Below are 27142 nucleotides of genomic sequence, written 5' to 3'. Positions count from 1 at the left end.
TAGCAGTCAGAGAGGAAAATAAGGTAATCAAATTTGAAATGAAGGCCCACATTTTCTTAACTCAGTGCTCGTTGTACTTCATGTGTCGGCCCACTGTCTTCCCAGTACACAATCTCGTATAGCATTCATCTTGTCGTATCTCAATGGGGACGCAGCCTGTGGTCAATGCCCCTGGTCACCCAAGACTCACCAATTTTATATTACTTTGAGGAGTTCAAGAAAGAGTTTTTGCGACTTTTTGATCGTCGGAAGGTGGCACAGGCTACGGATAATGAATTACTGGAGTTGAGGCAAGGGAATCGAGAGCTTGTCTTCACCTGGCCCAATTTAACAAACTTGTTGTAGAAACTGAATGGCCGGAGGCCAAAAGGGCAGCCTTGTTCTATCGGGGTTTGAAAGATGACTTAAAGGATGCTTTGTCACTGATCCCAAATCGCCCTACAGAAGTTTCAGCTTTGATTGATCTCGTTTTAGAGATAGACTATCGACTAATGGAAAGAAGGGGTGAAAGATGACGTGAATTTCGACCAAGTGTACCACGCTTTGACCGGGTCAGAGCAGAGGTTGTTAAATCTTGTGATAGAGAACATGGAGTCGAACCTATGCAAATTGAAACTATTAGAGGCCCCCTTTCCAAAGAAGAGAAAGAAAAGCGTCGACAGAATAATCTATGGCTTTATTGTGGTATTAGTGGACATTTTGTAAAGGAATGTCCCAAGAAGCCAAAAACATTCAAGAAGGAAAACTCTCTGCACCACCAGTAGAAGGAGTTGGGCTGGTGGTTGCTAACAAGGATATAATTCGAATTTCTCATCAAGTGGCCAATACTCTACAATCTTCCACTCCACACCTCATTCTGACGATGACCCTAAGATTTCGAGACAGAGTTCTTTCAGGAGTGGCCATGATGCTGGACTCCGGTGCTACGGGGAACTTTTGTGACCTCAATATGCCTCGAAAATTGGTCTGACGGCATTACCTAAAAAGAGAAGTGAGGCAGTTAGGGCTGTTGGCGGTAAAAATTCATCTTCCAGCCCAATAACCAGTCACACGGAAGTTGTGGAACTTGTTTCTGTCGAAGTTCAAAAGGAGGAGATTCAATTTAACTTGATTGATGCTCCTCAGTTTGGAATCATCCTGGGTTTGCCTTGGTTAACTGAACACAACCCAACAATTAACTGGAGTGATCGAACCGTGAAGTTTAACTCAAGTTATTGTTTGGAAAAATGCTTCGGAGAAAAGCGGAAAGAGCAAGATGGAAATTCAGCAGCTTTATTAAGCAAGCAAAAGATGATGGTGTGTGCGGTTCAAACTGTGAGTCTTACGGTAGAACATCAAGTGTTTGCTGAAGTTTTCAGTGAATCGGAATCAAAGAAGTTGCCCCCACATCGGTCGTATGACTGCAAAATCGATTTGGATCCTGGATCTAATCTTCCTTGTAGCCGAATGTATGCGCTTACTGAAGCTGAAAACCGTCATCTTAAAGATTACATTCAGAAATACAGAGAAAACAGGTTCATACGACCATCATAGTCCCCGGTTTCTTCACCATTATTTTTCTTTCCGAAACGTGACAGAGATCTGAGAATGTGTATAGATTATCGTACCTTGAACAAGATTACAATAAAGAATTGTTATCCTCTTCCATTGATTTCAGTTCTTCTAGATCATGGGTACTCACAAACTTTCTCTCGGGGGGCAAATTTATAGTGTGGTTTGTGGCCAAGGGCCGCTCCTGTGGGGGCGGGGGCAGTGGGGGAGGGGGACGTGTCTAAAGAAAAAAAAACTGAGACCATGAGGTTGAACACAGGTCCCGGCAGCGGACGCTTTCGTCCACTGAGTCACCAGACCCAGCACACACACACACGCACACCTCTCTCTCTCTCGCCCCCTTACTCTGACTGTCTATCTCTCTCTCTCTCTCCCTCCCTTTGTCTCCCTCTGTCTCCCTCCCTCTGTCTCTCTCTCTCTCTCTCTCTCTCTCTCCCTCTCTCTGCCTCCCTCCCTCCCTCTGTCTCCCTCCCTCTATCTCCCTCCCTCTGTCTGTCTCCCTCCCTCCCTCTGTCTAACTCCCTCTCTCTGTCTCCCTCTGCCTGTCACCCTCTTTCAACCTCACTCTGTCTATCATCCTCTGTCTCCCTCCCTGTCCCCTTCTCTCAGTTTCCTTCCCTCTGTCTCCTTCCCTCTGTCTCACTCCCTCTGTCTCATTCCCTCTGTCTCCCTCTCCCTGTCTCCCTCTCCCTGTCTACCTCCTTCCTCTGTCTCCCTCCCTCTGTCTCCCTTCTCCCTCTGTCTTAAAGTCCTTGCACATTAACTGTTCTACTCTTCTCTGCCACGATGCCCCAGGAGGTACCAAATATTTCCGTAGAGTGATTCCCAGAATATTCATGCCTGTCCTTTCATATAATACATAAGTGCATTCTTGGGGTTGTAGTATCCGTTACATTACTAAAGACAGTGGTTTAAAAAATAAACTCCATACTTGATGGAGATGTGTGCCTTTGTCATGAGCCATCTGGGGCTCAATAATAACTCGGGGTACTTTTCAAAAACTCGGATTATGAGCTCTTAAAATCAAATTATATGTCTGGAAAGGAGTATCTCTGGGCGGTGAGAGCAGCGGCTGAGGCATTCCACACTCCTCCTACCCAGAGGACAAGCCAGGGCAGGCTTCTCCTCCTACCCCAACATGGCAGGTTTCATAACAGCACAGGACAGGCCTCACCTCCTTTGAATCACCCCACTAGGACAAGACAGGTCTCTCCTCCTACCCGCGCAGGACAGGCTTCACCTCCTCTGCATTCCCCTGGACAGACCTCAGCTCCTCTGCACCCCTGGACAGGATTCGCCTCCGCTGCACCCCCTGGACAGGCCTCATCTCCTCTTCACCCCCTTGGACAGGCCTCACCTCCACTGTAACCCCAGGACAGGCCTCACCTCATTTGCACCCCTGGACAGGCCTCACCTCCTCTGCACCCCTGGACAGGCCTCACCTCATCTACACCCCCTAGACAGGACTCACCTCCTCTGTACCCCCTGGACAGGCCTCACCTCCTCTGCACCCCTGGATAGGCCACACCTCCTCTGAATCCCTTGGACAGGACTCACCTCCACTGTATCCCCTGGACAGGCCTCACCTCCAATGTAACCCCTGGATAGGCCTCACCTCCTTTGCATCGCCCTCACCAGGACAAGACGGGCCTCGCCTCTTCTGCACCCCCCTGGACAGGCTTTACCTACTCTGTACCCCCTGGACATGCCTCACCTCCTCTGCTTCCACTGGAAGGCCCCACTTCCACTGCACCTCTCAGGACAGGCATCACTTCCTCTGCACACCCTCTGGACAGGCTTCACCTCCTCTGCACCCCCTGGACAGGCATCACTTCCTCTGAACCCCCTGGACAGGCATCACTTCATCTTCACCCCTGGACAGGCCTCACCTGCTCTGCACTCCCCTGGACAGGCCTCACCTGCTCTGCATCCCTTGGACAGGCCTCATCTCAACTGCGCCGCCTGTACACACCTCACCTCCTCTGCACACCCTGGACAGGCCTTACCTCCTCTGCACCCCTTGGACAGGCCTCCCCTCCTCTGCGCCCCCTTCACACACCTCATCTCCTCTGCACCCCCATGGACAGGCCTCACTTCCTCTGCACCCCTTGGACAGGCCTCAACTCCTCTGCACACCCTGGACAGGCCTCACCTTCTCTGCACCCGCTTGGACAGGCCTCACGCCTCCGCACCCCTGGAGAGGCCTCACCTCCACTGCACCCCCAGCCCAGGACAGGCCTCAACTCCTTTGTACTCGCCTGGACAGGCCTCACCTCCTCTGTACCCGCTTGGACAGGACTCACCTCCTCTGCACCCCCTTGGGCAGGCCTCACCTCCTCTGCACCCCCTTGACAGGCCTCGCCTCGTCTGCACCCCTCCTGGATAGGCTGCACCACCACTGCACCCCCAGCCCAGGACAGGCCTCAACTCCTCTGCACCCCCTGAACAGGTCTCACCTCCTCAGCACAGTACAGGCCTCACCTCTTCTGCACCCCCTGGACAGGTGTCAGGGTGCAGGAAAAGGAATCAAAGCTCTTCTTCGTCTCGCGGTATCTGTCTTTGAACCGGCATTGCAAAAATCACCCGCTCGCAAAAGTTCGCGGGTGATTCTAGCACGGACCCGGGCATTCTCCCCTGTACTACCAACAGGGAAGACAGCGGTGCAAGTTGCCGGCCTAGTCCTGCGTTCCTGGGCACAGGTGCGAGGTCTAGACAAGCTGTGAAGTGCGCCGGTTGATTTTAGAACCAAGGCACTTCACCAACTGATTTTCAGAGATTAGTCACGTTCTTTCTGTAGTCTAGTTTGATAGAAATAGTGCAGTTTTGTGCCAGGCTTAGGCGCAGGTTAGAGTGCTTCGGTGCGTCGGTTAGTTAGTTTGGTAATTTAGAACTAGAGAGAAATACCAATTTAAAGTAAATAGGAAAAAAGAAATATAAAGAGAAGAATTAATACTTACCCATTGAATACTTCAGTTCCTGATTTCTTCGTTGCTCGGTTGACAGCGGAGGCTCCAGAAGGTTCCTAAGGGAGAAGTAAGAAGAATTCAGATAAGAAAGTAAGGGAGAGAGTGAATGAACGAATGAGTGAAAAAGAATAAATTAACTCACAGAGTTAAAGGGTGCTAAAATGTTGTTTATAATGAAGGTTACCAAAGAATAAAGTACTTATATTAAAGAATAGAAGAGGAGCAAATGCCACAGGCACTCTGGGTAAGGACACATATGTATATATTTATTTATTTAATGCGATTTAAATAGCGCGAACATTACCTGAAGGTGTCAGAGCGCTTTACATAAGAACCAGTAGCGATACATAAGGACTTGGAATTACATGAGTTACATAAAAGATACACCCAGAAAAAAAATTACAAATGTACAAGATGTAGAGTCACACACGGAAGAGATAAACACAGAAAAAACTGCAAACGTAGAAGTTGCAAGTCACTCAAGGAAGAGATACAAATGGATATACTCTAAGAGTCACATAGGAATGGTAGAGACTACAAAGGTCTACTGCACATACTAGTGATTACAGTTATCTCTATATACATAGGGAAGGGATACGAATGGATATACTCTAAGAGTCACATAGGAATGGTAGAGAGTACAGGTCTACTACATATACTAGTGGTTAGAGTTATCTCTATATACATAAATATACAAATAGTAGATTTTCTCAGGTCAAGACCCAAAAAACCAGGAGAGCAGAGTTCCATTAAGGAGGGGGGACGTAGTCTCAGCACCAAGAGAGGGTGGGAGGGATGCAAGGGAATGGAGAAAAGGCAAATCATAGGATCGTCAAAGGGGAAACGAGGGACAAAGGGTTAAAGGACGAGGGAATGGACAAGATGGCGGGTCAGGGTCCAGAGAAAAGCAGCCGAGAACAGCAGCAAAATGGCGGGCAGGACAAGAGTAAAGAAGTCCATGAGAGTGACCCAGTTAGTTTGAATCAAAGTGCCAGAAGAAGTCCAGGGGGGTACACAGTCCAAAAATCAAATTAGTAATGGTGTGTTTTTCTGTTACAGCGATTTCCATCAATCAATCAATCAATCAATCAATCAATCATAGGCATTTATACCGCGCACTACTCACCCGGAGGGTCTCAAGGCGCTAGGGGGGGGGGCGGGGTCCGCTACTGCTCGAACAGCCAGGTCTTGAAGATAGAGAGGGAGTAAGAACGGCATAAAATGGAGTACAGCAGAAAGGAAGAAGTAGAGTGGAAGAGCCAGAAGGTCAGGCAGTCTCTTCTCTGTCCCATGCCCCTTTCTCCCGGCTGGGTTCGCACGGCCACTAGTTAACTCTTCAGTTGGTGGCTGTGGGAAAACCAGTGGTGGAATTTGAAAAATCTCATGTTCTGCTCCTGGGAGTGTTGGCACTGTGAGTAAACACAACCCTTGACAACAGGCCTACCCTGCATCCCCTGGACAGGCCTCACCTCATCTGCACCTCCTTGGACAGGACTCACCTCCTCTGCACCCCATTGGACAGGCTCACCTCCTCTTCTCCCCCTGGACATGCTCACCTCCTCTTCTCCCCAGGACAGGCTTCACCTCCTCTGCACCCCTGGACAGGCCTCAACAACTCTGGACCCCCTGGACAGGCCTAACCTCCTCTGCACCCCATGGATATGCCTTATGTTGGACCCGGCCCCACGGCGTGGTCCTAACCCTCCCCGCATGGCGGGCCCAGGACGACAACGGCCCTCCATCAGACCCCGGGCGCCCATTGGCCCGACCTTACACGAACTACCAACAAGAGCAACCCCCCGGACACACCATCGCTCTCCTCCCCTGGAACATGGCGGACCCAGCATATCCCCAACCCTACCGGCCCGACTCCATCCTGGGCCCATCACGTTACGAGCACGAGGCCTCGTCCGACTCCATCTTGGACCACCACGTCCCAAGCACGTGGCCTCGGCCCCGGCCAAGGCCCCAGCGAAGCCCCGACATCGAGGCACCAAGATCCCCCCGGGTGGTAGAGTGGCCACTCAACAGATCCTAGAGGAGGGAAGTTTCGATGGCCCTCCAGTCGTCCCCGGACGCCTGGTATCAATCGCCCTCCGGCCTCCCTGGGCGCTGGCTCCACCCCCCTGCTGGGTGTCTGGACACCATCATCCCGGCCTCTCTGACCCCCAGGGCGAGAGGGTCCGGACATCAAAGGACTCCAGTCCTATATCTGGGCCAGCCCCGGAGTAGGACGGCAGTTGTATCCTGGAGTCGAGAGCCCTGCTGACGCTGTCGCGGCAGACCCCGAGACGAACTCCTTTTCCCCTGAAACCTGCAACCATCTTTGGAGCCTGCTGGCGCTACCGCGGTCCATCTTGAGCTGACCCATCTTTGGAGCCTGCTGGCGCTGCCGCGGCCCATCCTAACTGAACCATCCTTGGAGCCTGCTGGCGCTGCCGCGGTCCATCTTAGCTGAACCATCCTTGGAGCCTGCTGGCGCTGCCGCGGTCCATCTAAGCTGAACCATCTTTGGACCCTGCTGGCGCTGCCGCGGCCCAGATTCGCTGAACCATCTTTAGGGCCTGCTGGCGCTGCCGCGGCCCATCCTCTCGGAACCCCCCGGCTCGAGGATTGAGAGCTGTGCGCAGGGTATACCTTCCGTCCTCAGGACCAAGACTATCCCGCTACCCTGTCCCCCATTTACGAGACTTTTCAGATCCCTCGATCTGCCTGTCCCTATCGCTGAAGACAAACAACCTTTTATTCTTGATAAAAGCCTAAAGAACTTATCCTCCTGTGTGGTGTCCATTTGTAGTGGTGTGATTGCTCTGCTGTACGAACCTAGGAGAGGACCCTCACCCAGGAGGCCTCTCGCTAACGCTCGGCTACTTCTCGACGGAGGGGTGGACCTAGGGGTGGTCAGTCAGACATCTTCTGCCTCCCCCGGGGCCGCCTTTCTAACATTGGTGGCAGGCGGTGCGATCCGAGCCAACGCATTTCGTACAGAGAGTGAGTCAACCGCTACCGAGAAAAACACACCGCGAGCATGACTACTCAAGAAACCAGACCGACTGCAGAATTCCGGAAAGAGAAAATGGAAGAGTACAGTCATAAGGAGTTGAAACAATTCTGCAAAGATCTGGGCATCGCTACCACTGGCCTAAGCACCAAGGAAGACTTTAAACTGGCCCTACAAGCATGGGTGGAAGCCGGAAACTCGCCACCCCAGAATGAAGATAACCCGGGCCCGAACAGAAGTCCGGAGACCAACGCGTCCCCAGCGGGGGAAAGACCTGCAAACCTAGACACGGGCCTCTCCCACGAAGACGCCCGAGAACGAGAGAGGAACAGGCTGCACGAACTAGACCTAGCCAGACTCCGGCTAGACGGAGAACTACAGCTGGCCGAGAAAAAAATAGCCCTCGAGCAACTACGACTAGAAGGAGATCTGGAGGAGAAACGAAGACAAAGAGAACTCGAAGAAAAGAAACTCACGTACGAGCATGAGCGTGGCTTAAAGGAACTAGAGATCACGGCCAAGACAAATGAGGCCAACGCCTCCGGGGGCAAGACCTCGCTCCCTCCGGTGGACACGAAGGTGCACATACCCAAGGATGTCATCAAAGAATACTATAAGAACGACGACATCCAACAGTGGTTCAAAGCCTATGAGGTAGCCATGACCGCCCATCGAGTACCCCTCAAGGACTGGGGCGCCGGCTTGTGGGATAAGTTCGTCAACGAAGGGAGGGACGATCTGCTAGAGCTTCCCGATGCCGAGATGACCTCGTACGAACACATGAAAGCCGCCCTCCTCACTCGCTACGGACTCACCCCCGAAATGTACCGGCAGCGATTCCGAGACTGTAAATAAATCCCCGGTACCACATGGGTGGAATACCTGAACTTTTTTAGCAGAGCCTTTGAGGGGTGGATCAAAGGCAGTCAGGTCACCACCTTCCAGCAGTTGGCCGACCTCATTATATGGGAACATCTTTCCAACAACTGCTTCATCAAACTCCGCCAGCATCTCCTCGACAGCAAACTGACAGAGCCACGAAAACTCGCTGTCGAGGCTGATAGATGGGTGAGCACCCGAGTCCCCCGGAGTCCGATGTGGTAGACTACGGCCGGGGATCCCTGGGGAACCACCGACCACGAGGCGGCGGAGGAGGCCAGAGCAGGGGCCGAGACGCCCCCACGGGGTCCTCCCCTACCTCCACTTCGCCATCCCTGGGCCGAAGGGGGGCCCCTCCAGCACGACCGGGGCCCCGCCCAAACGTTACTTGCCACAGATGCCAGCGGCTGGGTCACTATGCTAATGACCCTCTCTGCCCGATGAACCAGCGACCCGGCACCACCGGTCCTCCAAACCGCCAGATCATGGCCGCCGCCCTGGGTGAAGACGGAGGCGAGGAAGAGGACGAAGTCCCCAAACAGACCGAGTGGGAGCCCGCAGCCATGTCCCTGGTGTGTCTGGGCGAAAGAGACATGATCCCCCGAGCCCCGATCTCTGGCAACACCCAGAAGTACCGCCAGTGGGTCACCATTAATGGACACAGGGCCCAAGCCCTGCGTGACACTGGAGCCAGCGTGACGGCGGTCCGCTGCCATTTGGTGACCCCTGAACAAATCCTGCCCAACATCCTGTGCCCGGTACGGTCGGCGGACAACTCCGAGAGCTTGTGCCAGATGGCACGCATTCCCTTCGAGTGGGGAGGGGTGTCGGGCATGCTGAAAGTGACTGTCCGGGACGATGCCCCCGTGGACTGCCTCCTCGGGAACGACCTGGAAAGTTCCCCCTGGGCCCACGTTGAGCGGAGAGAGCATCTGGGGATGCTCGGCCTGCCCGAGTGGGTCTGTGCGACCACTCAATCCATGACCGCCCGGGCCTCCGCCCCGAACGAAGACACCCCGCCTGAAGAACCGGAGTGGCCGGCACCTCCGCCGCCCGCCGTCTCCGAGGACGCCAACACTGAAAACGGGCCCCAGGGATCCGACGCTAAAGATCTCACCGAGCTCGGCCACCTTCCAGAACTAGCTCAATGGCGCCAAGAAGGTGGCCCCACCCGCGAACAGTTCCGACAGGAACAGAAAACCTGTCCCTCCCTCGAGGGAATCCGTCAACAAGCCGCCACTCAAGCCGCCGGAGACCCCTCGGGGTCCCACTGGGTCTATTGGGACCACGACCTCCTCTATAGCGAACAGAAGATTGCCGAACTGGGAGCCAGCCGAGTGCTGGTCGTCCCCCTCCGATTCCAAGACTTTCTCCTGAACCTGGCACATGACGTGCCCCTCGCCGGGCACCTGGGGCAGGACAAGACCTACAGCCACCTGGTGACCCATTTTTACTGGACGAAAATGCGCAACGACGTGAATAACCACTGCCGAACATGTCCGACCTGCCAAGCCAGCGGGAAGAGCGGGGGGAGAATCAAAGCCCCGCTCCAGCCTTTTCCCGTGGTCACCACCCCCTTCGAGCGAGTGGGGATCGACATCGTGGGGCCCCTGGACCCCCGCACCTCTCAGGGGCATCACTTCATCCTCGTCCTGGTGGACCATGCCACCCGCTATCCGGAAGCCATCCCCCTCTGCACCATCACGGCCCCCGTGGTGGGTCGAGCGCTAATGGGGATTTTCTCCCGAGTCGGCTTCCCCCGAGAGGTCGTGAGTGATCGGGGCACCAACTTTATATCTAAATATATGCGGTCCCTGTGGCAACAGTGTGGGGTCACATATAAGTTCACCACCCCGTATCACCCCCAAGGAATTGGACTTGTGGAACGGTTTAACCGAACCTTGAAAGGGATGATCAAGGGCCTAGAAGAGCCGCTACGACGCAAATGGGATGTCCTATTGCCCTGCCTCCTGTTCGCCTATCGAGGTGCCCCAGAAGTCCCTGGGGTTCAGCCCTTTCGAACTGCTGTATGGGCATCCTGTCCGAGGCCCCCTCAGCTTGGTCAAAGAAGGCTGGGAGACGGCTGCCCAAGATGCACCCCCCGGACGTCTACTGGTACCTCCTGACCCTCCGCAACCAGACTCGGAAGTTCCAGGAACTTGCCGAGGCCAACCTTGAGTCCAGTCAGGAGGAAATGAAATGCTGGTATGACCAGAATGCCTCGTCCATCGAGTTCGAGCCGGGCCAGCAGGTCTGGGTCATGTCCCCGGTCGAACCTTGTGCCCTCCAGGACAAATGGACGGGGCCCTTCAAAGTGGTGGAGCGCAAGAGCCCCGTCACTTACTTGGTGGACATGGAGTCCCCCCGGAACCCTCTCCGGGTTCTGCACGCCAACAGGCTCAAGCCTCACTTTGCCCGCACCGAACTGAGCCTACTGCTAGCTACCAATGACGGAGCTGAAGACGACTCCGAGCCTCTACCAGATCTCCTGAGCACCACCGAGAAGGACGGCTCCGTCGAAGGGGTCACGCTCTCCTCTACCCTGACCCCAGAACAGCACCAGGACTGCCGGAAGCTGCTGGGACAATTTGCAGACCTCTTCTCCCTCACCCCCGGAGTCACCCGGTGGTGTGTACACGATGTAGAGACTGGGGACAGCCCGCCTGTACGACACCGGGCTTTCCGAGTTCCCGACCGAGTGCGGGCCTGCATTCAGTCCGAAGTAATGTAATGTAATGTATTTGAGCTTGTAAAGCGCACTGCTACCCGTCCATAGGTTTCCTGGTGCTGTATAACTCTGGGGAACCCGTCCTGGCTTTCCCTGTGGGATGGTCCCTGCTGGGAGTCCCCAAGGTGGAGCCAGGCATCCCCGGAATTGATGGGGCCGTTGTGGAGATTAGGCAAGCTAATGCCCAGAGTTGCAGAGTGGAACCCCTGATTAGAGTAAGCACCGAAGCGAGAATTATCGAGTCCGCTGACCCAGGTCCACGACCCTTCCGCGTCGGGAATTGAACCCTGGTCCCGGGCCGACTTCTGCTCTCTTGTCTGCCGCCTCTAACCAGTGAGCCACACTACTCCAAGATGCTGGCACTGGGGGTAGTCGAACCCTCCAACAGTCCCTGGGCCAGTCCCGTGGTCCTGGTCCCTAAAGTCGCCGCCCCCGGCGCACCCCCGGAGCTCAGGTTCTGTGTCGACTACCGGGGGCTGATTGCCGTCACCAGGACCGACGCCCATCCCATCCCCCGGGCGGATGAGCTGATCGATCGCCTGGGGGCCGCCAGGTATCTCAGCACCTTCGACCTCACGGCCGGGTATTGGCAGATCGGCCTCACCCCTGGTGCCCAAGAGCGATCTGCTTTCTCGACCCCTGATGGCCACTACCATTTCACCGTGATGCCCTTTGGCATGAAAAACGCCCCGGCCACCTTCCAGAGACTCGTGAATAGAGTGCTGGCGGGGCTAGAAGAGTTCAGTGCCGCGTAGCTGGACGATATTGCAGTATACAGCCTCGACTGGGGCGAACACCTGACACACCTCTGGGAGGTCCTGACGGCCCTCTGACGGGCCGGACTGACAATAAAAGCCAGCAAGTGCCAGATAGGCCAAGGGTCTGTGACCTATCTGGGGCACCAAGTAGGGAGCGGCCAGGTGGCTCCCCTCCAGCCGAAGATTGACGCCATCCAGGCCTGGGAGCCCCCGGTCACCCAGACCGCAGTCCGAGCCTTCCTGGGGCTCACAGGATATTATCGGCGTTTCATAAAAAACTATGGGAGCATTGTGGGGCCCCTCACAGAACTAACCTCCAAGAGACTACCCCACAAGGTACAATGGACCTCAGAGTGCCAAGCAGCCTTCGAAACACTAAAGACTGCCATGTGCACCGCCCCTGTGCTCCAGGCTCCTGACTACAGCCGAGAGTTTGTGGTCCAAACAGACGCCTCCAAGCACGGCATTGGGGCGGTCCTCTCACAAGTGAACCCTGACGGAATCGACCTTCCCGTGGCCTTCATCAGTCGGCGCCTGCTGGCTAGGGAACAACGATGGAGCACCATTGAGAGGGAAGCCTTCGCCGTTGTGTGGGCCTTAAAGAAGCTCCGGCCCTACCTCTTCGGCACCCACTTCCGGGTGCAGACCGACCACCGGCCTCTGCGGTGGCTGATGCAGATGCGGGGCGAGAACCCGAAGCTACTGCGATGGTCCATCTCCCTCCAAGGGATGGACTTCACTGTGGAGCATCGCCCTGGCAATGACCACGCCAATGCTGATGGCCTGTCCCGGTTTTTCCGCCTCGGCGAGGAGACCCCCCCAAGAAGATGGGTGAATCTCCCCTGCCTTCAGCTGGGGGGGACGCGTGTTGGACCCGGCCCCACGGCGTGGTCCTAACCCTCCCCGCATGGCGGGCCCAGGACGACAACGGCCCTCCATCAGACCCCGGGCGCCCCTTGGCCCGACCTTACACGAACTACCAACAAGAGCAACCCCCCGGACACACCATCGCTCTCCTCCCCTGGAACATGGCGGACCCAGCATATCCCCAACCCTACCGGCCCGACTCCATCCTGGGCCCATCACGTTACGAGCACGAGGCCTCGTCCGACTCCATCTTGGACCACCACGTCCCGAGCACGTGGCCTCGGCCCCGGCCAAGGCCCCAGCGAAGCCCCGACATCGAGGCACCAAGATCCCCCCGGGTGGTAGAGTGGCCACTCAACAGATCCTAGAGGAGGGAAGTTTCGATGGCCCTCCAGTCGTCCCCGGACGCCTGGTATCAATCGCCCTCCGGCCTCCCTGGGCGCTGGCTCCACCCCCCTGCTGGGTGTCTGGACACCATCATCCCGCCCCCTCTGACCCCCAGGTGAGAGGGTCCGGACATCAAAGGACTTATTGTACCTTGGACAACTAGATTTGCAAAATATTTCCACATCCCAGATAGGGTCACACTCTATCTACGTTGTGCATTATGGTTCTTTAATTTTCCAGGCCACATATTGATCTGCATACATTTTTGACATATTCTAGAACCAACTTTTCACGCAAAGCAATTGCAACACCCAACTGAACACATTGTAGGGAATGCAAGATTAAGTAAAGCATGTGTAATATAAACTGGAACAACATGGTTACCTCAATACGTTTACACTCACTATTTAGAAATCAATGCGTGTTTTTTGCCTGAAAAGTAAACACATGGAAGGGACCCGTTTCAATGTCCATTGCTTATATGCTTACATCCTTACAAAACGTAAATAGTATGATTTAAAAAGACCACATCTCTGAACACAGAGCTGTGGTACACATTTTATAAACTAAACAGTCGTTAAGGATTGCATTAAACGTTTTCCACTCCACACACCAACAGAAAGACGAGAAAACGAAAGTACTGTTTCACTGGCAAACTCCGTGAAGTGGCGCTGTAAGCGTTTCTCTCCCTGGTGCTTAATTAACCCTTTCAAACAGTCATTGACAGTAGCAATATCAGCTTTTTATTTCAGCGTTTAACAAGATAAATCTCTCATAGAAACTCAGTAGCAGTTCAACAAAACATATCGGGTATGGTCGCTGGAGTTCAGGGAAGCAGTTCTCGGATTCTCTTGTCTCGGGATTACTCTTCCTTGCAAGTCACTCGTATCGACGTTCCCAAAAGGCAAACAGAAAGACACTACCGTCACGAACTGTATAGGTTCTTAAGGCTCTATGCATGCACCCGTCACCAAGATTCTGGGACACCGAGGTTAGGGACTTCCTAACTTGGATGAAAGGTCGGGGAACCAGGGCTACCGGGGAGTGAAGAAAAGAGTGTTCGCATGCAGCGTGCACAACTTTATTTATGCCACAAGCCCAACTGTCCTGTGCCCTCCAACCTCCTCCTCCACCTTTCTCCCCACGTCACTTGCCTGGGGCTACGGTCCCTGGTGACCGTAGCATTGGGTATCGCGGTGTCCTGTTGCTCGGTGGGACAGCCGTATACGAGCGCGGTGTGTGTTGGGGAAACCTCCCGTGGGACAGCTCCGCCGCTCCGTCGAGTCGTCGACTCCGTGCTTTCTCCGTCTCTGGTCTTTACTCCGATGTCACGAACTTCCTTGTCCGGTCTTTGGTCCTGCGTAGTTCCAGCCTCTCCTCTGCCGTCGTCCGTCGCAGCTGTGTCTCCTCCGGGTCTCCAATCACCAGACGGCCCCCACCTGAACCAACGGTTCCCTTTTAACTCCTGTTCGGGCTTCTTTTCCTCTTGTGCGCCGTAGGCTAGACCGCTGGATGTCTCTCGTTGAAGTGGGCCACTGGACACCATCTTGAAGTGTTCATTAACCTGGGTGATAGGGTACTCTCTATCACATTGCCTCTCTTCTGGAGATGGACGATCGGGCCATTCAGCTGTCGGAAATCTGGAGAGATAATCTACATTCCCTTGGAACTTCCCTGGCATGTGCAGAGTCTGAAATGAAAAAGGCTGTAAGGCTAAAAACCATCTTAACACTTTAGCATTAGTTTCCTTGTGGGTTGCTAACCAAGTTAGAGGAGCATGGTCGGTAACTAGAAAGAAAGTTCTGCCCAGCAAATAGTATTGCAAAGATTCCATTGCCCATTTGATGGCCAAGCATTCCTTCTCCATGGTGGCATAGCGTGTCTCCCTCGGGAATAATTTGCGACTCAAAAACAGTACTGGCTTAAGCAACCCCTGATTATCGGGTTGAGATAATACAGCTCCCAGTCCTTTATCTGAGGCGTCTGTTTGCAGAACAAAGGTCTTTTTGTAATCAGGACAAGTCAAAAGCGGAGCTTGACACAATACCGCCTTTAGGGTTTCGAAACTCTTCTCTTGCGTTGGGCCCAACCCGATTTTTGCTCTTGAAGGTTTTCCTCTCAATAAGTCTGTGAGAGGGCTGGCCACGTCAGATAACTGGGGAATGAATCTTCGATAATATCCAACCAACCCTAAGAAAGCTTGTACTTCTTTTCTGGTGGTTGGTCGGGGAATGTTTTTGATAGCTTCCAATTTGTCTACTTGGGGTTTTAAGGTTCCCTCACTTATGGTGTAGCCTAAATAATTTATCTGATGAGTACCCAGAGTGGTTTTCTTTGGATTTATGGTCAATCCTGCCTGAGCCAGGGTTCCAAATACATTTTCCAAATGTTTGAGATGAGTTTTCCAATCGGGGCTATACACAACAATGTCATCCAGATAAGCCACGGCATAATTGTGATGGGTTTTTAGTAATATGTCCATAAGTCTCTGAAAGGTAGCCGGGGCTCCATGTAGCCCAAATGGCATCACTTTGAATTGATATAACCCTGAGGGTATGGAAAAAGCTGTCTTCTCTTGAGCTGTCTCTGTTAGGGGTATTTGCCAATATCCCTTGGTTAAATCAATGGTGGACATCACTCTAGCCCCCCCCCAGTTTCTCAATTAGCTCGTCTACCCGAGGCATGGGATAATTGTCAAATTTCAAGTGAGCATTCACTTGGCGAAAGTCAATGCAAAAACGGATGCTGCCATCCGGTTTTGGTACCAAAACTATGGGGGATCGCCAATTGTTTTGTCCTGAGGCGGAAAGCCGGGACTTTTGCTCCCGATCATTTTTAAAAAAACTGTATTTTGTGTGTGAAACTTACCTGCTTTTAACTCTCACTCACTTTCACCTGGGCACTTTGAGCAGCGCTAGGCTCGGGCAGTAGCCCTCAGCGCGTCCACGCTGTCTCGACCCCCCTCTAAGCCCACAACAACCTCGGCACCGCGTCGACGGTCGCCACGCCCCTTTAGGCCACGCCCCCTTCGCGCCATATATAACGCTGATTACAAGCGTCAGGCGCCCAGAATTGTTTTTCCTGAGGCGGAAAGCCGGGACTTTTGCTCCTGATCATTTTAAAAATCGCCACGCCCCCTTAGGCCACGCCCCTCTAAAACATCACAATAAAATGTGCCGGGCCAGGAAGTGCAGCGGACGAGCGCAGCGGGAGCGCCGTTTGCGCGCAGAAGGCGCGCCTAAGGCAAGCCCGTCTGCGCCCGTCCGCGCACGAACGGGCACAGGGCCAGAATCTATGCCGGGGCCAGCTTCCAACAGGGTAAGCTATTCTCGCCGGGACCTTTTAAGCCTCAGATCCCTCAAGAATACTAAGTGCCACTATCTCCATGATTCAGACGGACCCTTTACTAGATGTGCACTCTGCCTTCCAGCCCAGCTACATCTTGCTGATCCCCCCCTACACTTACCGGCCTCAAACTAGCCGTACTGAATTGTAGATCGCTCCCCATGCACGCCCTGCTCATCAATCTCTTACTTGTTGACCACGACCTCGACATACTATTCCTTACGGAAACGTGGCTCACTGCTCATTCTGACTCGGATGTGGTCTTAGCCTTACCCCCAGGCTTCCTTATCCAGTCTCAACCACGTCCCTCCGGTAGAGGAGGTGGACTCGCTATTCTCCACCGGGATCACTCCTCCTGTAGAATTAATGAAGCCCACATCTCGGACTCTGAAAGCTGCCACTTCTCCATCCAAATGGCCCCGACAAGCTCACTGTCAGGCCTCCTAGTATATCGCCCCCCTGGTCACTCTGGCCCCTTTGCTAGTGCTCTCCTGGAATTAATATCCTCACTGGCCCATTCCACCTCCAACTTTACCATACTAGGAGACCTCAATATTAATTTCGACGACCCACTAGACACAGGGGCCGTCGATTTGATTCAAGACCTGGCAGCCTACGGTCTTCAACTGACCAATTCTGGAGCCACCTACATCAAGGGCCACCTCCTTGACCCAGTCTTCACCAACGTCCCCTCCCTCCAAACCAATGTGTCCCTTCCCCTCCCTTGGACGGACCATTTTCTGGTCCCGTTCTCTCTACCAGGAGTCTTCAGGAAACCCCACAAGCCCGCCACTTTCACCAGGGACAGGGCATGGTCCAGACTCTCCACGGAGGACTGGTCCAGAGTGCTGAACTCTGGGGCCCCCACTCCCGCAGAAGACCCTGTTAGTGCGGACAGAAACTTCAGGGACTGGATTACCACCTCCCTCGACTCCATCCTCCCCATAAAATCTCGTGAGGATAAAAACGGTAAGACAGGATCAGCCCCCTGGTTCAGCACAGAACTTAGAACTCTCCGCAAAGAGTGCAAAAAAGCGGAACGAATGTGGAGGAAAAACTGTCTCCACTCCAGTAAGGAGGCCTATCGAAGTTCGGTGAGAACCTATTAAGCCACCCTTAAAACTACTAAAGCATCACACTACGATGACAGAATAAAAAAGGCTACTAACTCGGCAAGAGAGTCTTACCTCATAGCCAAAGAGCTCCTGAAAATACCAGCCCCCCCTTCCTCCAATGAGATCTCGTCAGGTAGAAGCGAGGAACTGGCTACTTACTTCGACTCAAAAATCTCTGGCATCCTGGCCTCACTCCCCCCTCCCAACGAGTCAATCTACTGAAACATGGATGCTCCCGTGACCCACTCAGGAATTATCCCCCCTCCACAGCTGACGGCATTCACAGCCGTAACCATGGAGGAAGTAGGTAAGACTCTGGCCAGTATGAAAAGCGGGTCCCCCGGTGACCCCGCCCCCATGAGATTCTTGAAAACAGTGGCCCCCGCTATTTTGGCCCCCATCACAGAGCTGATCAACATCTCCCTGTCCAAAGGCTCTGTCCCCCCGAGCTGGAAGGGTGCAGTAGTCAAAGCACTTCTTAAAAAACCTCAACTGGACCCCTCCGACCTGGCAAACTACAGGCCAATCTCGCTCCTTCCGGGCATTAGCAAAATGGCCGAAAAACTGGTCCATGTCCAACTGTCCAAGTTTCTTGAATCTAATAAACTTCTGCGTAGCTCCCAGACTGGGTTCCGTCCTGGCCACGGAACGGACACCGCCCTCCTCGCAGTCATCGAGGAGGCAAGGTGCATTTTAGATTCAGGAGGGTCAGTGGCAGTGATCCTCCTGGACCTCAGTGCAGCCTTTGATACGGTGAACCACCGTGTTTTGATCCACCGGTTGGCCAGGGCAGGACTCGGGGGCACCGCACTTGCCTGGTTAGACTCTTTTCTATCAGGCCGCTCGTTTCAGGTTTGGGACGGCAACTCCAGCTCAACCTCACTCCCTCTTTCTAGCGGAGTCCCCCAGGGGTCTTGGCTAAGTCCCACCCTGTTTAACGCCTACATGGCCCCGCTGGAGGATATAGTTGCCCCATTCGGAATCAAGATGGTGAGCTACGCGGACGACACGCAATTGGTCGTCTCACTCTCACATCTTGACCACCGCCCAGACAATCTGTTGAACTGTCTCCAGGAAATCCACCACTGGATGAGTGATTCGTCGCTCAAGCTCAACGGTTCCAAAACCGAAGTCATGCTCATGGGCAAAAAATGGTCGACTATTCCTCCCTCGGTCTGGCCTGATGTTTTTGGCGAGATCCCCACCCCGAAGAAGGAAATTAAGACTCTAGGAGTCTGGCTCGAACCCGAACTAACCATGAAGACCCAGGCAACCAAAACAGCAGGGATCTGCTTCGGTCTCATGCGCTCCATTAGGAAGATTCTTCCGCTACTCCCCCCCCCATCAAGGAAGCTTCTGATTCAAGGCTTGATCCTCTCGCGTCTGGACTACAGTAACGCTGTCTATCTAGGAGCCCCCGAATCTACCCTGGCAAAACTCCAGCGCACTCAAAACGCTGCTGCCCGGCTACTAATGAACCTCCCCAATAGAACCTCTGCTAGACCAGCTCTCAAGGCTCTACACTGGCTTCCAATGCGACAGAGGATAGAATTTAAGGCCATGTGCATCGCCCACAAACTTCTCAATGGCCGAGGCCCCTCGATCCTGAGCGACATGGTTACTCCCTACAAAGCCCCTAGACTCCTGCGCTCAGACAATGAGCGTTTGGCCAACGTTCCTAAATTCAAGAAGGCCCGCACTGGCGGTCGACGCTTCACAGTGAAAGCCTCCTCAGGCTGGAACTCGCCCCCACGGAGCCTTCGGCTGGAACCCTGCCACCTTCTTTTCCGCAAAAAATTAAAAACCCTCCTGTTCCCCAATTAGACCCTCCTTCCCCCTCCTGGTCATTACAAGTCCTTACAGCGCGGGGATGCCTTCGGGTCACCAGGCGCTCTATAAATCACTAAAATAAAAATAAAAATAAATAAAATTACTTTGAGAAGGTTCAATGATACCTGCCTGTAGCATCTTTTCTATTTCTTGCTCTAGTGCCTCTCTCCTAGCCTCAGGTATTCGGTAGGGTCTCACATTCACCACTCTTCCTGGAGCGGTAACAATATCATGGGCTACTAGGGACGTCCTCCCCGGTTTTCCTGAAGTAAGTTCAGGATACTGGTCAAGTAACTGTTCTAACTGTCGTTTTTCGTTTGTAGTCAATTGGGGACCCATGGCTGGTCGTTCATCCTGTTCATCCCTCCCCATCTCCTGAGGTAACTCTAGGGGAGTGATGGTCACATGATTTATGGATTGGACTACTTCGGTCTCTGGAGATCTTGTACTTGGTTCCTCCCATTTCTTCAGTAGGTTAATGTGATAGGTCTGCCCCACCTTATTAGTGTGTGGTACTGCTACTCTGTAAGAAACAGGGGTAACTCTCTGGGTAACTGTATAAGGGCCTTGCCAAGTAGCCAATAATTTCTTATCGGAAGAAGGGAGTAAAATCAGGACCTTGTCTCCTACCCTCAATTCCCTTGGCTGACTTGTTTTATCATACTGCTCTTTCTGTCTACTTTGTGCTTTGTCCATGTTTTGGTGCACAGTATCCCATAGGGTAGCTCAGGTTTCTTTGAGGGTCTGCATTTATCCTAATAGTGGTTTCCCCTCATCCTCCTCCTCAGTCCACTGCTCAGCTGCCATGTCAAGTAAAGTACGGGGTTTTCTTCCAAATAACAGCTCGAATGGAGAGAATCCCGTGGATTTCTGTTCGTGTGTCCTAATGGCAAAGAGTACCAGAGGTAACTTTCTGTCTCAATCCTTCCCTGTCTCACTTATTAACTTCTTCAGGATGGTCTTAATCGTTCGGTTGTATCTTTCCACCAAACCGTCGGTTTGTGGGTGATAGACTGCGTCCTAATCTGTTGAACTCCCAAAAGGGAACATACTTCCTTCATGAGTTTTGCCATAAAAGGGGTTCCCTGATCGGTCAACAACTCCAAAGGAAATCCTACTCGGGAGAAGAACGATATCATAGCCTGAGCCACCGTCAGCGTAGTCATGCTTGTCAGAGGTATAGCCTCCGGATATCTTGCTGCATAGTCCACTAGCACTAAGATATATTGATGCCCTCTGGCGGAAGGAATTAATGGACCTACTAGGTCCATTCCCACACGCTGAAAGGGTACATCGATAATGGGTAGAGGACAAAGGGGTACTTTCTTGTCTCTGGAAGGATTTACCAACTGACATTTTGGACATGTAGCACAAAACCTAGCAGTTTCCCTATACACCCCGGGCCAGTAAAATCGATCCAGCAGATACTTCAAAGTTAACTCCTGTCCGTAGTGACCCCCACCCGTCTGGTTGTGGGCTAATTGCAAAGCTTGTTCCCGAAAGGCTACAGGTACCAATAACTGTTCTACTTTTCCAGTTGCTCCCTCACTCACTCGATACAGTAACCCTTGTTTTATACAAAAATAGGGTCCTACCTTCTCTGAGTCACTCTCTTGTACTTGATTCCAGGCATTCGTGAGGGTGCTGTCATCTTTCTGAGCTGTGCAGAAGCTTCGTGCAGGAGTGTCTCCATGCTCTGGGGAAGAAAGCAAACATGAAGCTAAGGACTGACATGCACTGTTATATCTCTCTTTGTCTCTTCTCTTTTCATTTTTTGATTTCTGCTCTCGGTCTCTGGGTTGAACTAGGTTTTCATTAACAAACGGAGCCTCCTGTAGCCATTCCGCTCTGGCTTCCTGTTCTGAGGCTTCCATTAGATAGTCATGAAATTTGGGCAGGTCTGTTCCTAACAAAATAGTTTCCGGAAGTCGGGGAACCACTCCCACTCTCCAGACTTGTGGATAACCGTCTATTTCCAACAAGACCTCGGCTAAAGGATATTCTTTAACGTCTCCATGTACACAGGACACTAGAACAGTCTCTCCCTCACATAGAGAATTCAGGGGTATCAAATCTTGTACTACTACCATGTGGTGGCATCCGGTGTCTAACAGAGCCTCTAAAGGTTTCCCATTCAGTCTGATATTTTTCTTGTATGTTTTCCTACCTTGCCCTGTGACCAATACTCGCCCTCGGGACCAACCCACTTCCATTGGTTCGGATCCATCATTGTTTAAGGGACAGTTTCGGGATATATGTCCCCACTCGGCACATCTAAAGCATTGTGGCCCTACTTGAACAGGAGAGTTCGGTTTTGGGAAAGGCTTTGGCGGGGTTCTAATAGTAGGAAAGGAGCGTTTCTCTACACTGTCATTGGAAACTCGTGGGACAGGTTTGGGAAGTATAATGGGGGTTCTCCCAGTAGAAGCTTTGAAGTCTGGGGACCTGTGATATGCACACGCTAGTTCGATAGCAGATTGGGAAGTTAATCCAGGATGTTGCTTTAACCAGGCTCTAGTATTCACAGGTAACGCCTCTAGATATTGTTCTAGAAAAACTTGTTCTGTAACCTCTTCCATGGTGGCAGTACTAGGTTGTAGCCACCGGCTTCCCAAATCTCTGACTCTGTAAAATAATGCTCGGGGATTGTCACCTGTAACCCACTTCTCCTTACGAAAACGAGCTCTATAATATTCTTGTTCACACCCTAGTCTTTCGAGGATTGCTTTCTTTATCTCTGGGTAGGGAGTTACTCCAGCTGGATTAGCTGCTTGGTACGCAGCCTGTAGTTCCCCGGATAATAATGGGGCTATATATTGTCCCCACCTTTCTGCTGGCCACGTAGCGGTGGTAGCAACCCTTTCAAAATTGGTAAAGAAGAAGTCCGGATCTTCTCCTTCTTGGAACTTTTGTAACACACTACCGGGAATATTGGGGTGGACCCGGGCATTAGAAATTACATCTGTAAGACAGAGGATAGCCGTGTCTTGCACTTTCTGGTTACTGGTTAACAATGTTGCTTGTTCTTTCAAAGCCGTCTGAAAAGCCTCTCTTTCTTTTCGTGCATTCTCATTCTGTAGCTCAAACACTAATTGCAAATGTCTCTGACCTTCTGCCAGCTGCGTTATCATATCTTGCACAGTCACTGGTTGCGTCATTTTGTATCAAATGGCAGTATCCCACTTCTGACACCACTGTAAGCGTTTCTCTCCCTGGTGCTTAATTAACCCTTTCAAACAGTCATTGACAGTAGCAATATCAGCTTTTTATTTCAGCGTTTAACAAGATAAATCTCTCATAGAAACTCAGTAGCAGTTCAACAAAACATATCGGGTATGGTCGCTGGAGTTCAGGGAAGCAGTTCTCGGATTCTCTTGTCTCGGGCTTACTCTTCCATGCAAGTCACTCGTATCGACGTTCCCAAAAGGTAAACAGAAAGACACTACCGTCACGAACTGTATAGGTTCTTAAGGCTCTATGCATGCACCCGTCACCAAGATTCTGGGACACCGAGGTTAGGGACTTCCTAACTTGGATGAAAGGTCGGGGAACCAGGGCTACCGGGGAGTGAAGAAAAGAGTGTTCGCAAGCAGCGTTCACAACTCTATTTATGCCACAAGCCCAACAGTCCTGTGCCCTCCAACCTCCTCCTCCACCTTTCTCCCCACGTCACTTGCCTGGGGCTACGGTCCCTGGTGACCGTAGCATTGGGTATCGCGGTGTCCTGTTGCTCGGTGGGACAGCCGTATACGAGCGCGGTGTGTGTTGGGGAAACCTCCCGTGGGACAGCTCCGCCGCTCCGTCGAGTCGTCGACTCCGTGCTTTCTCCCTCTCTGGTCTTTACTCCGATGTCACGAACTTCCTTGTCCGGTCTTTGGTCCTGCGTAGTTCCAGCCTCTCCTCTGCCGTCGTCCGTCGCAGCTGTGTCTCCTCCGGGTCTCCAATCACCAGACGGCCCCCACCTGAACCAACGGTTCCCTTTTAACTCCTGTTCGGGCTTCTTTTCCTCTCGTGCGCCGTAGGCTAGACCGCTGGATGTCTCTCGTTGAAGTGGGCCACTGGACACCATCTTGAAGTGTTCATTAACCTGGGTGATAGGGTACTCTCTATCACAGGCGCTAATGTGTTTAGGTGTGAATAAAAGCAATCTGGCCACTTTGCGACACCTCTGTTTTGCTTTACTTTGTTATTTTTCTTATTTTGAACCTTTTTTTCTTTCCATCCCGAGGCTGCACTTTGGAATAGAAAAATTTGAGAACTAGACGACATTTCCAGCAAAAGTGTTTCTTTCTCTTTTGGATCCCTTTCACAGGGGAACAAATGAAGGAAAAGAGAGGAAAGAGAGGGTAAGCGTTGTTTCTTGAAGTCACGCTTTCATTCAGCAAGTGAGGAAGAGCGAGACAGAGACAGAAAGAGAGGGAAGAAGAGGAAGAAAGTAGGGGGCTGCTGACCGCGGCAGAGCAGGAGAAGTGGACACTCTCCTTGTCAGAGTACAAGGCGGAAGGGCCTCTTTCTGGCCAGACACAGCCAGGCGCGGCCTGCACGTCGATGGGTGCGTGAGTCCAATCTCAGCAACAATGAGAATGTAAATTTCCCTCAAATGTGCAGGTCAAGAAGTGTGGTGGCAAAGATTCCTCACAGTGCAGTATAAAGCAGTGCAGCGATATGCATCTCTCCTAGTGTAGTGAACATCAGTGCAGTGTACACATTTTCATTGTGAATGCCCCCCTGTAGTGCAGTACAAAGCAGTCCATTGTGAACATAGTCCTCATAGTGTAGTAAAAGTAGTAGTGTCCTAAGATTTCTCATAGTGTGGTAAAAAGCAGTACATTGCGCAAAGATTTCTCATAGTGTGGTAAAAGCAGTGCCCTGTGCACAGATTACCTCTTTAAGCTGTAAATATCCTTTACAGTGCCCTGAAAAGCAATGCAATGTGCACATATTTCTTATAGTTAAGTAATAAACACGTACAATGTGCACAGATTTCACATAGTATTGTAAAAAGCAGCACAGTTCATATTGATTTCTCATACAGTATTGAAAGTCATGCAGTGTGCACAAATGTAAAGATTACGCTGTAAATACCTCCGTGTGCAGTGAAATGCACAGTAACATGCAGGATTCCCCAGAGAGCAGTAATAAGCAGCACAGGTTTGGAGTCTGAGGGGGTGGGGGCAGATCTGGGGGGGTCGGTGAGGGTCTAAAGCTGAAGCGAGACACTGGGGGGAGGGTCCTTCCGCTGAACACAGAAAGAAGCCGGAAGTTATGATGCTTGGGTTCGAGGAAGGGCTCGTTCGACCCAAAGTGGTTGAATTGGTTTCCAGTCCGAGCTGGCCGGCCCCTGCGTCTACTCGTGCCTGCTCACATACATTGGTGCTGTGGTGCCTCGCAGCCCCTGTGTATCAAAGCTCATACGGTGACATTGTTTTCCTTGAGGGAAGTCAGGCGAGGGCATCTCTTTATCATGGCTCTCGAGCTCCTGACCTCCCCGCCCCCAAACAACATAATGACTACGTCTCATACCTGCGCATGCACAGGCCGCGCGTCATCTCTGCGCATGTGCGGAGTGAAAACACCACTTCCTACCGTTCTCGTGCTCCTGATCTCCCCTGCCCCCCCAACAACATAATGACGAGTCTCATAACTGCGAATGTGCGGAGTGAAGACACTCTTTTCTAACGCTCTCGTGCTCCTTATCTTCCCGCCCCCTAAACAACATAATACAGCGTCTCATAACTGCGCGTGCATAGGGCCGCGCGTCATCTCTGCGCATGTGCGCAGCGAAGACACTACTTCCTATCGCTCTCGCGCTCCTAACCTCCTCCGCCCCCCAAACAACATCATGGCGGCGTCTCTGAGGCCAAGGAGCTGAGAGGCCCAAACAGAGCCCTGCAGCAGCCCCGGCGGGGACAGCTGCCATCCTGGGACCAGGAGCTTAAAAATGATCCTGTCCAGAGAGCAGCAGTGGGCATCTCTTTATCACGGCTCTCGTGCTCCTGATCTCCCCCGCCCCCGTACAACATCGCCCTTCATGACTACGCATGCGCAGGCCCGGGCGTCATCACTGCGCATGTGCGGAGCGAAGACAGTATCCTATCAATCTCATGCTCCTGGTCTCCCGCCCCCCAAACAACATTTGGCCGCGTCTCATACCTGCGCATGCGCAGGACCGCGCGTCATCTCTGTGCATGTGCGGAGTGAAGACACTACTGCCTATCGCTCTCGTGCTCCTGACCTCCCCCCGCCCCCCAAACAACATCATGGCGGCGTCTCTGAGGCCCAAACCAGAGCCCTGCAGCAGCACCGGCGGGGACAGCTGCCACCCTGGAGCCAGGAGCTGAGAGGCCTCTGGAGCTGAGGGGCCCTCTGGAGCTGAGGGGGCTCTGGAGCTGAGAGGCCCAGACCAGACTCTGCTGCAGCCCCGGCGGGGACAGCTGCCATCCTGGGGCCAGGAGCTTAAAAATGATCCTGTCCAGAGAGCAGCAGTGGGCATCTGTTACAGGTATATTCTTCGTTCTTTCACTAATGACATTATCATCAGAATTGAGTTATATTTTGACTTCATAAGTGGCCCTGCTTTAAAAGAGTAACTACTTCTGCAGCCATCAAGAATGTGAACACATCTTGGGTCTGTAAAGAAAATGAATCTTGGTGAAAGCTTCTGTCAAAAGCGTCCTTACTTTGCACTGGAGGGCAATGGGCTATGACAAGGGCTAGTTACAAGAAGTAGTTATGAAAACGGAAAATGCAAGAAAAAAAACAATTGAGCTTTCTTTAATGATTTACAAAGTGTCAACCATAAACCACTGACATTTTACTCATAAATACCCTGAAAGCCTATAAATGTCACACATGGGCAAACTGAAAACCTGCCCACTCTGCCCAAACCATCCAGAAACCAGACCACCCACCCCTAACTTAAACAACTTACTGAAACTACAGAAAATGAGTTAATTGGCTGCTGAGATCCATTTTCTCTGTGCAGGGAGAGACACACAGCAGACTAATCACAGGACTCTCCCTCACACACTTAAATAACATCCTGTTACTTCCTCAAGTGGCAACTGCTCCCACCAACTGCCATCACCTGCTAACCTGGTGTAGTCAATACCAATTTTGCATAATCTGCATGGTGGGGGTGAGATTATGTCTCGTTAGTGTCCTTACATTTCTGGTGCTTTTAAGCAATTTTAAGATACAATTAGAGCTTTTCGTTGCTCAGTGGATAGTAATTTATAATATTTGTTTGTTTCCTTCATCTTCATTGTTTGATTTTGCTTGCAAGAAAGTGTCACTCATAGTCTTTGAAATGTCACTCATTATTAAACAAAAATTATAAAAATGTCACACATCGCAACCTATGAGTTATGCTGCTCAATATACAATGGCACAGTCTTACAGTTTCATGTGCTTCGCTATTCTCAGCGCATGCGCAGTCATAGCCACTTGTAACATATCGTGTGTCCTGCGCATGCGCAGCTACAGCTCATCAGAGTTGTTGTCCTGGTGGCGCCTCCAGAGCCCGAGTCCCTTGGTGTGTCCCCCCCTCCGCCATGCTCCACTGCCCCCCTCAGAGCCGCTCCACCAGGCTCCACTGCCCCCTCAGGACCGCTCCACCAGGCTCCACTGCCCCCCTCAGGGCCGCTCCTCCCTCGCCGGCTCTCGCAGGCCTAACGCACAAAAGAGTTAAGGTATGACATGGCCTCGGGGCAGCG

The 27142-nt window shown here is 52.3% G+C and overlaps 2 protein-coding genes across 4 annotated transcripts in view; one reads left to right on the top strand and one right to left on the bottom strand.

The window, feature by feature from the left end:
- Positions 1 to 22948, bottom strand: part of LOC144828150 (uncharacterized) — a 78300-nt gene extending 55352 nt beyond the window's left edge. For both annotated transcript variants that reach the window (XM_078686268.1, XM_078686294.1), the window contains exons 1-2: positions 21023 to 22948; positions 4509 to 4573 (exon numbers count right to left, since the gene is read on the bottom strand). In XM_078686268.1, coding sequence (XP_078542394.1) covers positions 4509 to 4573; positions 21023 to 22585 — 1628 coding nt within the window. In that variant the 5' untranslated portion in view covers positions 22586 to 22948. The remainder of the gene's footprint in view (positions 1 to 4508; positions 4574 to 21022) is intronic.
- A 2686-nt stretch (positions 22949 to 25634) lies between these two features.
- LOC144827495 (uncharacterized) overlaps positions 25635 to 27142 on the top strand; it is a 60385-nt gene continuing 58877 nt past the window's right edge. For both annotated transcript variants that reach the window (XM_078685853.1, XM_078685802.1), the window contains exon 1: positions 25635 to 25929. The gene's annotated coding sequence lies outside the window, so the exon portion shown is untranslated. The remainder of the gene's footprint in view (positions 25930 to 27142) is intronic.

The sequence above is a fragment of the Lissotriton helveticus genome, chromosome 1_1 (assembly GCF_964261635.1).
Source record: "Lissotriton helveticus chromosome 1_1, aLisHel1.1, whole genome shotgun sequence".
NCBI lineage: Eukaryota > Metazoa > Chordata > Amphibia > Caudata > Salamandridae > Lissotriton > Lissotriton helveticus.
The sequence above is the reverse complement of the archived record's forward strand: the minus strand, read 5'-3'. Positions and strand labels throughout refer to the sequence as shown.